We start from the raw sequence: 13,523 nt of genomic DNA on the forward strand, positions 1-13,523 counted from the left end.
TTGGAAAACATCAGCTATGTACAAGACATCAAACTTTCTTACACATATACAGAAGAAGTAAACACCGACCTCTGCAGGTATTCAGTCTCAGAGCTGAGAGAGAAATAATCCTTCCATCACCTCTCTTCTCATTTTCTTCTCCTCTGACATCAGCTGTCTCCTGTGTGTGGGATCCTCTTCATAACAACTGTGTTGCTATATATATATATATATATAAGGCCAGTGTTGATCTTAACAGTCAGTATGGTTCACCTCTCATTACATATTCATCCACTGTAGAATTCACCAAAATATTACAACAGTTGAGAAAGCCTCTAAGCTAATTATGAGTCTAGTGCTCAAACGATTATATGACTAATGATCGACAGAAAATTGTCACTTTTGACAGTAAACAAATAAAACATGCCAAATATGTATAATTGCCAAGTAGCAAATATCATATATGAGTATTTGCTGCTTTTCACAGTTCACATCATAGTGAAGTCAACATGTTTGGGTTTTGGACTGTAAATTTAACTGTTTCAATATGACCGTTGCGATGGGCATTTTTCACCATTTTCTGCACTAAATGATTAAATATGAATGTAAATGAGTGTTTTGCAACTCTAAGTGGTATTTCAATATTAGTATTATTATCATTTTATTGCTTAAATTGATGTTTGAGGCAGGAGTAGGACTGGGTGTGCAGGGGATACGACAAAATTTAGTCTCAACTTTAAAGGGGACCTATTATGCTCATTTACAGCTCTATATTTTTTTTATTTTTGGACTCCACTAGAGTAGCTTTGCATGATTCACAGTTCAAAAAAACTCCTTGTTTATTTTATACTGGCCCTTTTCTGCAGCCCCTCAGTTCAGCCACTGTCTCTAACAAGCAGTCTTAGCTCCTGTCTCTGATCTGACTGGCAGGCATTCCGAATGTATCAGAGTCATGTTAAGTTACCGCTGATGCAAATCCTACATTTCCTGATTTATTGCTTCATATTAAAAGCTTTTAAATGACTAAATCAAGGGAAACTTTTATTGTGAAGAACAAACAGTAAGTGAAATGTGAACAGAGGAGTGAACTTGTACGCTGTGCGTGGAGCAGATGACCATATAAGGAAACCTGTCACAAGCCGACGTTGGCTCGGGCTAAAAGAAAAAAAAACGTTGGAAACCGAGCATTCAGAGCAGTGTGAAACCAGTGCTATTTGCCCACAGGGATTACTTCTACATATGTTTACCTCATTATTTGACACGGCCGCTTTTAACATGAACATCCGACATTCTAATATTTATATGACAGAAAATAATGAAAAGCATAATAGGTCCCCTTTAATGTCTGAGAGAGATCAACATCCCAGAGCATCTCAAAACTAGATGTGATGTGTTTTAGTTGCCTCTTGTACACAAAAGTATTTTAAACACAAGTGTCACTTTATATTAGAGCCTCTATGTGTGTGTTCGTTTTAATATGATAACAGCATCTTTCAAATGATTGTGATCATAGAAAAATGAGACATTTCTGGTGAACATGAATGTCCCCAGGTTGAATATGTTGGACTATTGGGGGCATACACTACCGTGTACCACATTGTCTGTAAAAAAATATATCGATTTTTTATTCTACACAGAGGAGTTTATCACAATGTGAACTGATCAGGCCTTTGTTGTTTTTGTTTGTTTCAACCATTAAAAACTGAAAATCCTTGCAATATATCAACAGTCTAAGCTGAAAATATGAATACGTGCCTGTAAATGTCTGTAGCAGTGAAAGCCTACTTTGTAGCACTGCAGTCTAAAGCCCACCTCTTGTGCCTGAGACTCTCTTCTAGAGAGGGAGATGGAGGGAGTAGTGGGAACATGCCCAGCGGCGTACAGGTTTGCTCACCCTGCCAATGACAGATAGTTTATGGGCGTAGGCACGTGGTGGGATGGCAGGGAGAGGTGTAGTCGGGGCAAAAGTGGTCTGGAAGGGGCGGCGGCCTTGGCAGCGGCGGCCCATTTGTCTCCCGCCAATGAGGAAGGAGAAAGCCGTAGGTCCTGTTTGAGGAGAGGTGAAGCGAGCTTTAGGGAAAACGTCACGAGACAGACCTGCCGAGCGCTGGCCTGAACGTGAAGAGGAGGATCTGGAGCGCTGCATAGAGGATGAAGAGGAGCGAGCCAGAGACCTGATGGAGAAAAGAGAGTCAGCGACACTGCAAACATTAACCTGATGGTTTAGTTTTTAAGAACAAAAAAAAAAAAAAAAAACACCAGCGAGTTCATGGTCTACCTTCCTGATCCCGTTGCTGCCAGGCTGGGTGGAGGCGGATCAGTGCGTGGACTCCCATCCTGCCTCGGGCTGATGTTGAGGTTTGCTGTCAGCTGTGGCATCTTACGGGTGGTGTCGGGGTTAGAAGCCGGTCCGGCGGGTTCCTTCCTGGCATCGCCGAGCTGTGACAGGGTGCAGGGAGGGTAGCTGCCAAACCCGGGTCCTGTACTAAACCTGACAGCCAGGCTGTCTCCAAAGAAGGAGTAGAGCTCACAGTACATGGCGGGGAGAGGGACGGGGGTCCACTCCTCCCACGGGCAGCCGGCTCCACCGGCCTGAAGGTGGCTGGCGATTCCCAGGGCGGCCTCTGATAGAGGCTCTGGAGGTGGGCTGAGGCCGGGGGAGCTCACCCTGTAACCCATAGCGCCCGCCGTGGAGCCCGGCTGACCGCTGGAGCCTCCTTCTGCTTGCTGAGACAGAGACAGGGCCTTCATCTTCAGCAGGCGCTCCACTGCCACCTGCGGGACACACAGCACAACCTCTTTACACTCTGTACAGCTGACTGACTGTTTGCTTTGGTCAGCAGCTGTTGACCAAATTTCTGTGAATTGTGCTCGGAATATTCATGATCCCCAAAGATGACCATTTTTCCAGTGCCACCCTGAACACAAACTTTTTTTTAGTCCCACTAGTGGTAATGCCTTTCAAATATAGCTAATCTGTGAGTATAAACTCCCTTGAAGCAATGTCATCTAATGTTTAACCCATCTTCTCTCTTTCTTATCAAAGTATAGTGTAGAGAACCTTCAGCTCCCAGCTGGCTGTTGTTCAGTATTAACTGCATTTTCACATAAATAAAATGGTATTTTGCTACTAAACTCCTAATGGAAACCATGAAATAGTCCTTCAATTCAGCTCCAGTTTTTCAAATTTTTACTTTCCATCTGCATGGGGAGTGAGACATTTTGAATGAGATAGGGAGGGAGATGGTACTAGAAAATAAATAAACCATCTCTGCAAAGCACCAGAACAGTGACTACCAGTCTGAATGTTGCCAAAATGAAGAAAAACAGTGTTTGTCTTGCAGTGGATCGCTGTGTGAAAGGACTCTATGTGACCGCCGTACTGACCAGGATAGCTCCATAGACTTTGTGTCCATCTGCTTTGACCTGCGCGTTGGAAACAGAGTAGTCATCCAGCACAGCCTGCAGGTTGGCCCAGTAGGCAGGAAGGTGTGGGAAGAGCACTCTCTCGACAGCCTGTCAAGACACACACACACACACACACACACACACACACACACACACACACAGGTTAATGCAAAGATTATCAAGGAGAAGTGATAGGAGTGCATTTAAACGAGCAGAAAATACAAGAACATATGATGGCGTACAGAAGACATAACAGGAAAAAAAAACATGTTAAGGTTTCCAAACATACTAAATATTTCATGTTGGATTTTGCAGAAATAGCCTCTGACTGTAAAGAAATTCAATCCTTTATGATGATTAAGTTGTGCAAATATGGAATATGTGAGGAGTTCTTTCTGAATGTGTCTCACGCACAAAACGTACACTGATGCTCACCTTTAGGTTTCAGCTGATAACATGAATGAATTCAGAGGCGGTGGTGAGAACATACCTTCCATCCCAGAGCATGAAGGCCCACCACAGCTCCATAGTGGGAGCAGAGAGGTCTCACAGGGTCCGACAGAACCTTCTGCAGGGACAGCAGGATCTGGTGGTAGAGACCACTCACCAGATCACCATGAGTCCTAGGAAGAAGTCAGAACTCAAATAAACTTCATCCAAAATGAATATGCATGTGTTGTAAAATATCTGCTCATTTAATCCTAAAGTTTTTTATTCTTTGGTGTTTCAATGAAATAATAAACCCTATTTGTCAAAACGAACACAACATTAGTGTCGTCCATCTGATTCTAAACTCTGTGTCTGAGCAGCTGTGTGTGTGTGTGTGTGTGTGTGTGTGTGTGTGTGTGTGTGTGTGTGCGGCGCTCACCAGAAGATGTGGCTGAGTAGCAGGGCTGCGTAGTCTCGGAGGGTCCAGTGGTCGTTGAGCGGGTTGATGGAGGCTGCCAGAGGCTCCAGGATGCAGTACATGACACTAGAGACCAGGCTACGCACGTACGAGCCCAGGTACAGGTAGGGGTTCTGGACCAGGCTCTTCACCATGTGGAGGAGTCTGTTGAGCTGCTCCAGGTCGTGGCTGACTGACTTCACCTGGACAGAAACAACACAGGGATGAAATGCAACCAGATGTGTGGTGTGTGAAAGTAAAAATCCACTAGTAAAGAAGGCTGATTTTCTAATTGAAGACATTCAAGGATTATAAGGAATATCTTTAAAATGTAACTGTGAAATCTGAAAACACGATATTTGCACATTTTCCATGTAAAAGTGAATAAATGGGAAATGTTTTGCATGTTGTAGAAGATGTGATGTGTGGGTAGCCTACCCCGCTGATGACGTAAACAAAGTATGGCAGCAGCGCAGCGATTTTGGAGTTGGACTGGAGGTCCAGCAGAGCCACCTGAGATACACACACACACACAGCACAGATGTTAACACACACACCATGCAGCCACACAGCACGCTGGCCTGTATTCAGCCTGCCAGTTTACCTTCATGAGGTGGGGGTCTTCTCCCAGGATGGCCCGCGTGATCTGCTGGTAGTACTTCAACAGGTCATCTGACAGCGACTGTACTGCAGTGGGAACTGTGACGATGCAACAGGTCAGGTCAGACAACCAAAGTCTGTTTTATCAACAGGTGTCTCTCATTTAAACATTATTGCATGCTTTGGATACAATCAAGGGGATTCAAGGTGAAAATTAGGGCTGCAACTAAAAATTACTTTCATTATCCATTAATCTGTCAATTAATGGATTAGTTGTTTGGTCTATTAAATATCAGAAAATGGTGAAAAATGCATATCAATGTTTCCCAAAGTCCAAGATGACTTCCTCAAATGTCTTATTTTATCCACAACCAAAAGATATTCAGTTTACTGTCATAGAGGACTAAAGAAACCAGAAAAAAAGCTGGAATCTGAGAATTTGGATTTTTTTTTTTCTTAAAAATGATTCAAAATGATTTATCAATGATCAAAATAGCTGGCAATTTATTTAATAGTTGACAAGTAATTGATTAATCGTTGCAGCTCTAGTGACCATAGTCATGTTAAGCTGCAAACCACTTGACCCAGTATCAAGCTTTCAAAGCACAAGTATGCAAGTACGCAAGATGTTTTGAGTCACATGACCAGCCCAAATGAGGCCTTGTTACGTCACACTAACATCAGAGAGGTGTTTAAAAAAAGTCATAAGCCTTTTTTCCCTCTAATTGTCAAGTGTATTTTCAGCAAACTTTTGAAATGTTGCAAAAATGAAAAAAAGAAAAAAGAAAAAGTGAACTAGGCGCGTTTCCATCAACTGGTTTGGAGCGAATAAACTAGGCTACGCTAGGTTTTCATCAGAAGTTGGTGGTATCGTCTACGTTATGCATGGCAAGAGGAAAATGGAGACAGGTCTTCAGGAATTTGTTTCAATTTGGCAAGTTGTCATTGTTCTTTCATGTCAGCTAGTATTGGTTGCTTAGTTGCTACTACTAGCCATGTTTTGGCGCGTTATGGGAATATCCAGGAAGATGCCCACAGTGGAAACAGCTGATCAGTCACGTGAGTTAAAAGTTTGCTACGTCAGAACTTATTCAAAAAAGGTGTTTCAATCTCTCATTTAACACATCAACTGTTTTTTTGAAAAAGACAAAAAATCACCTCGAGCTAATGTAAAAACGTTTTTGCGAAACTGAGGAAGTTCTTTTTTAATTTTGCCGTTTCCATCAACCTTTTCTGATGCGATACTTCAAAATGTGCATAAAAATATGTTGATGGAAACACAGCAATAGACTCTGTTTGAAAAAGTGATTCATTTTTATAATTTGACAAGTTGCAATATGAACCAAATCAAATTTTAAAAAGCATTTTAAATATTCAAATTTAAAGTCTTCCTCTATATTTTGTGTTGCACAGAGTCCTGCCAGTGAATCACCAGTGTGATTGTCAGATTATTAATACATCTTCCATTAATTGGTCAACGTTGACCAACGTTCTACTTGAATACATTTGAGAATGTGCACCGGCATGACAAGTTTGAACATCACCTATTGCTTCACAAGTGAGGGAAGCTGTGGGGATGGGTGCAGGTTGGGCACTGAAACAAAACTGAACTGGATTCAGAGCAGTCGGCATGTATCAGGTACAAGTCTTGTGACGCTTCAGCCGTCATGTCAACCTACTGGTAAATGAATTTTATGTTTACTCTGCAGCTAGCTAGATAGTTATGTGGCAGTATGTGTTTTATTACAGTAGTTATAGATATGCTTTGGAGTTTCTGACCTCTACTACTGCAGTGGGGCAGTTATTTTATGAGTGAGTCCTCTTTTTGTTGCACAATCACTGGCTTCATGCTATTCCACTGATCTACAAGTGGCTGTAACGTGCCAAGAGACGTGGCAATGTGCCAGCAAATGCAGAGAAGAAGAAGATCGCAAGCTAGTAAACATGGACATAAACACTGCAGGGTGTAAAATATATTTGACAAATCAGCTTTTGAAATGTTATATGATGAAGGAAACGCATTCATCACCTTCAGTAGACCTCAATGATGATAGTTAATGGGTATTAACATTAGTTACAATGTTGTGATGAATATATATCATGTTAATGCAAGTCATATGGACATTGCTGTTGCTGTGACACACTAACCTGCTCCCTGAGGTTCCAGGTTACCTTTTCCATCCAGGTACGACACATTCACTGACGGGACAAGAACACAGGAGAAACATTAGTAAAAGATACCTCTCTATTCAAAGAGCTGAAACATGGGCTTTGAGCATTAAGGATACATCTGTCTGTAGTTTGTGACAGCGTGGTGGGTCGTACCTCGCACCATGGTCTCAGCACAGCCCTTGGGAATGTTGGTGGCCAGAGCCAACTCAACTAGGTTGATGTCTCGCTCCTCAGTGAAGAAAAGCTCACCTTCTTTCACTGAGCGGAAAGGCAGAGCATCTTGAGCCCCATAGCCACAGATAGCCTGGTGAACACAGGGAGATAAAGATGTGATTTTTTTGACTGGGAGGGACCACTGATAGGAACATCGAAGTAGAATTTCAAGTCACCTCCACGTTGCTCCAGCGCAGAGCTCTGTTGAAGCCCTCTACTGTCAGCTTCCTCCTCTTGGCATGTCTCATGAACTGAGAGCTGCTCTGTGTGGTTTCAAAATAAAACACAGACACCTCACCATCAATACTACACATTCACACATCATGATAGTACATATCTGTCCTTTGAGTATGGAACAAGGTGACTGCGGCCTTTCATGTGATACATTTTTGGAAAGGGTGTCACTGTTAAGTTTCAACCCGGCAGCACTGACCTGCGTTGCCTCCCTGAGCCGGTAACACACGTCTTCAGCCAGCAGACCGGCCACATCGTCGCCGAGCTCAACGCCTGCACTCTCGGCCATGAGTTTCACGGACTCCCGGGAAATTTCGGCGAAGCGGCGCTCCTCCCGGTCCGCCATGCTCACGGCGACTACTTAGGAAACAGCGAAGAAAAAGCACCTTACATAAACATTTATACTCTAACATCTTCTCACACAAAAAGACAGCATGACTGTAATAACGAGCAGCGTGTTAAAGCTACGATTTTATTAAAATTGAGAGGTGCATGGTGGATCAACTGTATCCCGAATTTACCCGAAGACATATTTGATTCGTTAAACATCTTGACTTCTGATATATCCGTTATGTATCAGTGATGACAAGCCAATAAGTCCTAAACTACCATATTTTTGAGTGGGCTTTGGCGAATGTAGCTACCCGGGGCCAGCATGCTAACAAAATACATTCTGGGTTCGGTCTATCAGCTGGAACACACAATTTATAAGGGGAAATTTAAGTAGTTATGACGTTAATAAACTATCATTGTGTGGTGTATAAATGTCTGGTTAGTGTTTGCTAGAGAAGAATATGAAGTTAACGTTAGTTACTGTGAAGTAAACAAATACTAGACTGAGCTATTGTACTTGTAGCTAGCTACAATCACCTAAAGTCAAGAAATAATAGCTAGCTTGCTAAAAATAAATAAATAAATAAAAGAAAAAAGAGCAAATGCATTAATTTAAAACAACGCTTTACCTTCTTAACTAGATAGGCTGAGTGCTGAATAACATTAAAATGAGGACGAAAGTTCACATGAATGTAGCCGCTCTCCCTGTAAGACACTCCATAACAATGTCAAGTTAGCAAGCAGAGGAAGTGACGAATTTCGTCTACAACCTTCAAAATAAGACGATATTGGTGAGCCGTTCCTTTTATTTGTTTTTTGTTTGTTTGTTTTGTTGTTTGTATGTTTGATTGTATGGTGAAAACAAAATATATTGAACATGACTCTGTGAAAACAGTCTCTTGTATTTAAGTTTTCTATAAACATTATTAATTAAAGTAAATTGTTTGAATCAAAAGTAAAGGCTACGTCAAATTGAGTCAAACTACATCCGGTTTAATTGTGCTGTACTTGACCGAGCAGGGCTATACATTGACGTAATGACGCAGCAGGTCGATAGGAGACACTGATTGGTTGAACACCAGTCAGACACAGACGGACCTCTTCAATGGAAATATGTCAGGGGTCTTTTCAATCATAACCTCCCATAAAAAGAAAAAAGTAAAATACTTGATGTGTTCGATCTGCGCGCGTTTCTATTCTGAGAAGGAATCCCAATTTAAAATGTATTAAAATGACCGTGGCACCTCATAAAGGATAGGTTCACAATTTTTCAAGTCTGTCTTAAAATAATAGGTTAGTTTTAGTTAATTAGGTGCCCACATAAACAATAATACATGTTTTTAATTCCTCCTGTTCATACTGACCATTAGAAGATAACCTCTTAATGCACTTACAATGGAAGTGATGGAGGACAAAATCCACAGTCCTCCTGTGCAAAAATGTATTTAAAAGTTTATCTGAAGCTAATATGAAGCCTCAGCATCCAAATTAGTCAAATCAAGTAGATAGCTTTCAGCGTTACAGTTACGTTGGAAGATATCTACTTGATTTGACTAATTTGGAAAGCTGAAGCATCTTATTATCTTCAGATAACTTTTAAATACATTTTAGCACAAAACAAGGACTCTGGACTTTGTCCTACATCATAATGCAGATTAAGAAAGGATCTTTACAGTCCAGATGAAATGAAAAATGCCTTTTAAACCTTTTAGATCACATGTCCGGTCATATTGTGCACCTATTTAAGAATGTATGCCAAAAAAAATACAATTACTTTGTATTCTTATATCAAAATCCAATCATGTTTGCTTCCTGTAAAACAAACTAGGACATGTGCTTACATGAGCTTGAAATGCTGTTTCATCTGGACTTTAAATGGTTAGTATGAACAGGAGGAATGATTAAAGCAAGCTAAATTTGTTCTAAGGTACATTCTGTATGTGGGCATGAATACTGATTTAAGACTGACTTGAAAAGTTGTGATTGTGCTGCTAAAACCACCTGCTAGCAGGTGTTGGAACCTGGCTGCAGGGATTTGCTCCCATTAAGACACAAGAGTTCTTCCACAGCAAATTGAGAATAGCATTTCTTTATGGAGCTGCTTTGTCATGTTGAAACAGGAAAGGGCCAAGCACAAAGGGTTGCCATAAAAAAACATTGTCTACTGTGTTGTGGCATTAAGATTTCCCTTCATTGGTACAAAGAGGCCCCAAACCAAATGTGCACCTCTGGCAGCTGGCTCCTCCAACAGTTTTCCAGAGAATGCATTCCATAAACTAGGTGCTGGGCTTGGCAGTGGCATGTATCAAGGTAAGAGGGCCACACACTAGGCTCCAAAGATATTGTCATTTCAACCACACTTGTCTTTTCCTCAAGACAAGTTGTATAATAGTCATTGGAGCGTACTCGTCTTTTCTGTCAAGCTTCACCCTCATGAAAAATTTGTTGCCATAGCCTCAATACTAGCTGGATTCAGTCCAAAAACTATTTCTGTAATCATACTTCTCCCTCAGTTTCACAAGCACATAGTACTTAGTGTAAAACACATACTAAAAATAAAAGCACTTGCAGACATGTTTGCCTTGACAAAGTACACGTTCATATCCAAAAGTCAGGACAAGTTTAGGATTAAAATAGTTTATTCACGATGCTGAGGTTAGACATTTACTCAGTTCATTAATAATGTACAATAGTTAAAACATTTTATTACACTCAGCTGCACCTATAGTGATTCAGGACACCACATGTCCACAACTGTTCCAGACTGCTTAGTACTGAACAGTTCAAGGCTTGCTTGACCTGCTGACAAGCCAACTTTAATTAAAAAATATATATATAAAAATAAAACATGCCCCTAGGGAATGGGTTAGAAAGAGAAGAGGAAAAAAAAAAAAAAGTTTTAAATTCAGCTGTGTGTTGAGTGCTCATGCTGGTTTTATCTACAAACATGCTCAGTTACAGCACCCTGTTGTCCCAGATCTCCTGGGCCTTGCTGCTCTCCAGCTGCTGCAGGTGGAGGGCCAGCGGCAGCAGCAGGTCGCTCAGGTGCTGACTGGAGAAGGTGAAAGCGTTGTGGGCTGTAGCCTCTGCAGGCAGGGTAGTGAGAGGGGAGGTTGAGGGAGGAGATGACGAGGTTGAGGGAGGAGAGGACGAGGTCGAGGAGTTTGGCGAGGTGGAGGTGAACGGGGAGGTAGGGGAAGGTAAACCTGAACTACCTGGCTGAGGGTAGAAGAGGTTCCCTTGGCTCTGGTCTGAGGTTTTGATCTTGCTGGGGAGGCCGTGCTGGAAGCGACAGCGTGTGCCGTACAGGCAGAAACCAAAAGCGCTGAATGTGCGACACAGAGCTCCACGTGGCTTCCACTCCTTGGTCTGTGGTTGCAGCTGGGGGGTGGGAGCAGTTGGAGTCTTCTCACCATCATCAGACGACTCCACACTGCTGTTGACGTCTCCACCCTCGACGTGCAGGAAGTTACAACGGTTGCCAAAGGGACAAACCCCAAAGGAGCGGAAGGTGCGGCAGGGGAAGTTCCTCCTGCGGCGGAGAGCGGGGCGCTGCTCGGTGGGATTGTGGACGAACAGGCAGCGGCTGCCGTAGTAGCAGTAGCCGGTGGTGTGGTAGCTGCGACACAACTCAGTCTTGTACTTGGGGTGGCGGAAGGGAACGTGGAGCTCATGGAGGCCGTGAGCGAACTGACAACGCTCAGCATACTTGCAGAAACCAGTTGCCGAGTAGGTGGTGCAGAGCTCCGTCTTGTAGCGGGTGGAGCAGGGGACGAGGGGACGGGATGAGGACTCTACCAGGGGGAGCAGAGCCTTAGCCAGAGAAAGGCCACCTCCATCTGACTCCTCACTGGACAGCAGGTTGTCCACCAGCTCCTCATCTTGGTACGGAGGCAGATACAAGTCGTCGCTACCGGTCTGGAAGACAAAGTGTAGTTAGTTGAGCAGGTCATCATGAAGCCCCCTCCTCTCCCTGCAGCTGGCCTGTCCCACAAACTATAGGAGTACCTGAACAGTATATAGAGATAGTTCCTTTCTGGCAGTGTTAAATAACTACATGTTATACTTTTGTTTAATCCATGCACAAACCCATTGTATAAAAACACAATTTGCGTTCATTTCTTTACTGGGAGCAGTGACTTCCTGAGTCTCTGCAGGTTGCCTGAACAGCTCAGGAACTGCTAAGAGCCAATGGCTTTGCACATATTAAACACAGGAGATACAGTCAGGCTAGCATTTTCCCCCTGTTTTAAGTCTTTATGCTAAGCTAATGGGCTGCTGGTGGTAGATTTACAATTGCCAGACGAATGAGAACGACCACCATGAACACTGTGCAACCTCTACCTGGATCTGTTGAGACTCAAGCATTGGAGGAAATACTTTTGTTGTGTTAGAAGACAGGTGAGCAGTGGACTGGAGGAAAAGCAGAGGATCACCTAAAAAAGGTAAACTGTTGAGCTGGTGGACACAGTAGGGCCAGTCTGAGCTAGTTCTGCCGAGACTGAACCTTATGTTTGTCAGTCATTCTCTCATATGACCTTTAGTTTCTGGTTTTAAATGTTTCATGAAAGATGTTAAGTGTTTTAGGCTCTTGTTCATTTAAAAACAACAAATGTAACAATACTCCACATAATGGAGAAAAAAAGATGTATGCATATTGTTGAAGGTGCATTTTCACCATTACACAATCATTTGCTAGAGAGCTTAAAAAAAAAAAAAAAGAAGAAGTAAACTTGTGAAATAAGAAATGCAGAACAATTTTTTTTGAGTGGGTTAATTTTGACAGACTTATTCTGTGAGAACAAGTCACAGTAGGTTTTAAGACTACTAAACTTTCAATTAGATACTATACTCCCAAAAAAAAAAAAAAGATGATCATAAGACATCTTAGGTTGTTTTGACCAGCCAACAGTCCAAAACCCAGCGCAATAAGAACAGCAAACACTGACTTTTGACAAGATGGAACCAACAAATCAAATTGATTTTTATTTTAACCACTAATCAATTTAGTGGCCAATCATCCCAGTGCATGACCAGTACAAATACTGCAAAGCTGGGTTTGACTCCCAGTCGTGCCACTCGTGCTGTAAACAGCATTTGTAACATTAATAAGCAAAAACTAAATGAATGTAAAACAGTATGAAACAGCTGACTTACCTCAAACATGGCTGCAGACAGAGGCAGAGTTGCTGTGTGGATCGGGGAGGTCAGCTGGCCAGAACAACCACCAGACCAAAAAAAAACTATTTAAAAACAAATAAGCAGAATGGCTGCTGAGTTACTGTAAAACAAGTGTGTGTATGTGTGGATGAGCTGGCATGGACTCACACTGCCGTTCTCTTACTGAGTCACACGCAAACAAGCGCAACTCTTCGTTTGTCTTTTAACCCGGCGCTCAGCTCGCGCCTCCCACTTCAAATGAGCATCAGGTGTGTCACTATGGTGACATAGTGATTGGTGACGGACCAATCGTTAGTAGCTCTGACACCAGTGACGTCATGGCCCATTCATATCGACATATTTGCATAAAGTCAGTTTGTATCTTCTTCTTCTTCTTCTTCTTCTTCTTCTTCTTCTTCTTCTTCTTATTATTATTATTATTATTGTTCTTATTATACTTCCATAGTTTGTATACATTTACTTCCGGTTATACAGAGAGTTACTGCAGTAATATTTGTCCATAATATGTTCATTTCAT

At 42.3% G+C, this 13,523-nt stretch overlaps 2 protein-coding genes across 3 annotated transcripts; both read right to left on the bottom strand.

Moving 5' to 3' along the window:
* Positions 1–818: 818 nt before the first annotated feature.
* taf6l (TAF6-like RNA polymerase II, p300/CBP-associated factor (PCAF)-associated factor) lies at positions 819–8,579 on the bottom strand. 2 transcript variants are annotated; one of them, XM_042401494.1, is made up of 12 exons: positions 8,455–8,579; positions 7,692–7,849; positions 7,435–7,521; positions 7,199–7,349; positions 7,022–7,072; positions 4,878–4,972; positions 4,712–4,786; positions 4,256–4,476; positions 3,878–4,010; positions 3,367–3,495; positions 2,258–2,754; positions 819–2,153 (listed from the first exon to the last, which is right to left on the bottom strand). In XM_042401494.1, the coding sequence occupies exons 2-12, from the start codon at positions 7,836–7,838 to the stop codon at positions 1,814–1,816; spliced, it is 1,926 nt and encodes a 641-aa protein (XP_042257428.1). In that variant the 5' UTR covers positions 7,839–7,849; positions 8,455–8,579; the 3' UTR covers positions 819–1,813. The 2 variants fall into 2 exon arrangements, with proteins under 2 accessions (XP_042257428.1, XP_042257427.1); XM_042401493.1 differs by having other exon boundaries at positions 7,692–7,852.
* A 1,867-nt stretch (positions 8,580–10,446) lies between these two features.
* Positions 10,447–13,195, bottom strand: cth1 (cysteine three histidine 1). The gene is made up of 2 exons (XM_042401073.1): positions 12,983–13,195; positions 10,447–11,743 (listed from the first exon to the last, which is right to left on the bottom strand). The coding sequence occupies exons 1-2, from the start codon at positions 12,989–12,991 to the stop codon at positions 10,781–10,783; spliced, it is 972 nt and encodes a 323-aa protein (XP_042257007.1). The 5' UTR covers positions 12,992–13,195; the 3' UTR covers positions 10,447–10,780.
* Positions 13,196–13,523: the final 328 nt, after the last annotated feature.

Source organism: Thunnus maccoyii, chromosome 22 (assembly GCF_910596095.1).
Source record: "Thunnus maccoyii chromosome 22, fThuMac1.1, whole genome shotgun sequence".
In the NCBI taxonomy this organism is placed as follows: domain Eukaryota; kingdom Metazoa; phylum Chordata; class Actinopteri; order Scombriformes; family Scombridae; genus Thunnus; species Thunnus maccoyii.

What these genes read in the sequence shown, in the direction of transcription:
- taf6l (XM_042401494.1), bottom strand. Translation starts at nt 7,838, where the DNA reads ATGGCGGACCGGGAGGAGCGCCGCTTCGCCGAAATTTCCCGGGAGTCC. An exon ending in TGCGCTGGAGCAACGTGGAG is followed by an intron (nt 7,350 to 7,434) that starts GTGACTTGAAAT and finishes TGTGTTCACCAG; the next exon opens with GCTATCTGTGGCTATGGGGC. An exon ending in AAGACCCCCACCTCATGAAG is followed by an intron (nt 4,787 to 4,877) that starts GTAAACTGGCAG and finishes TGTGTATCTCAG; the next exon opens with GTGGCTCTGCTGGACCTCCA.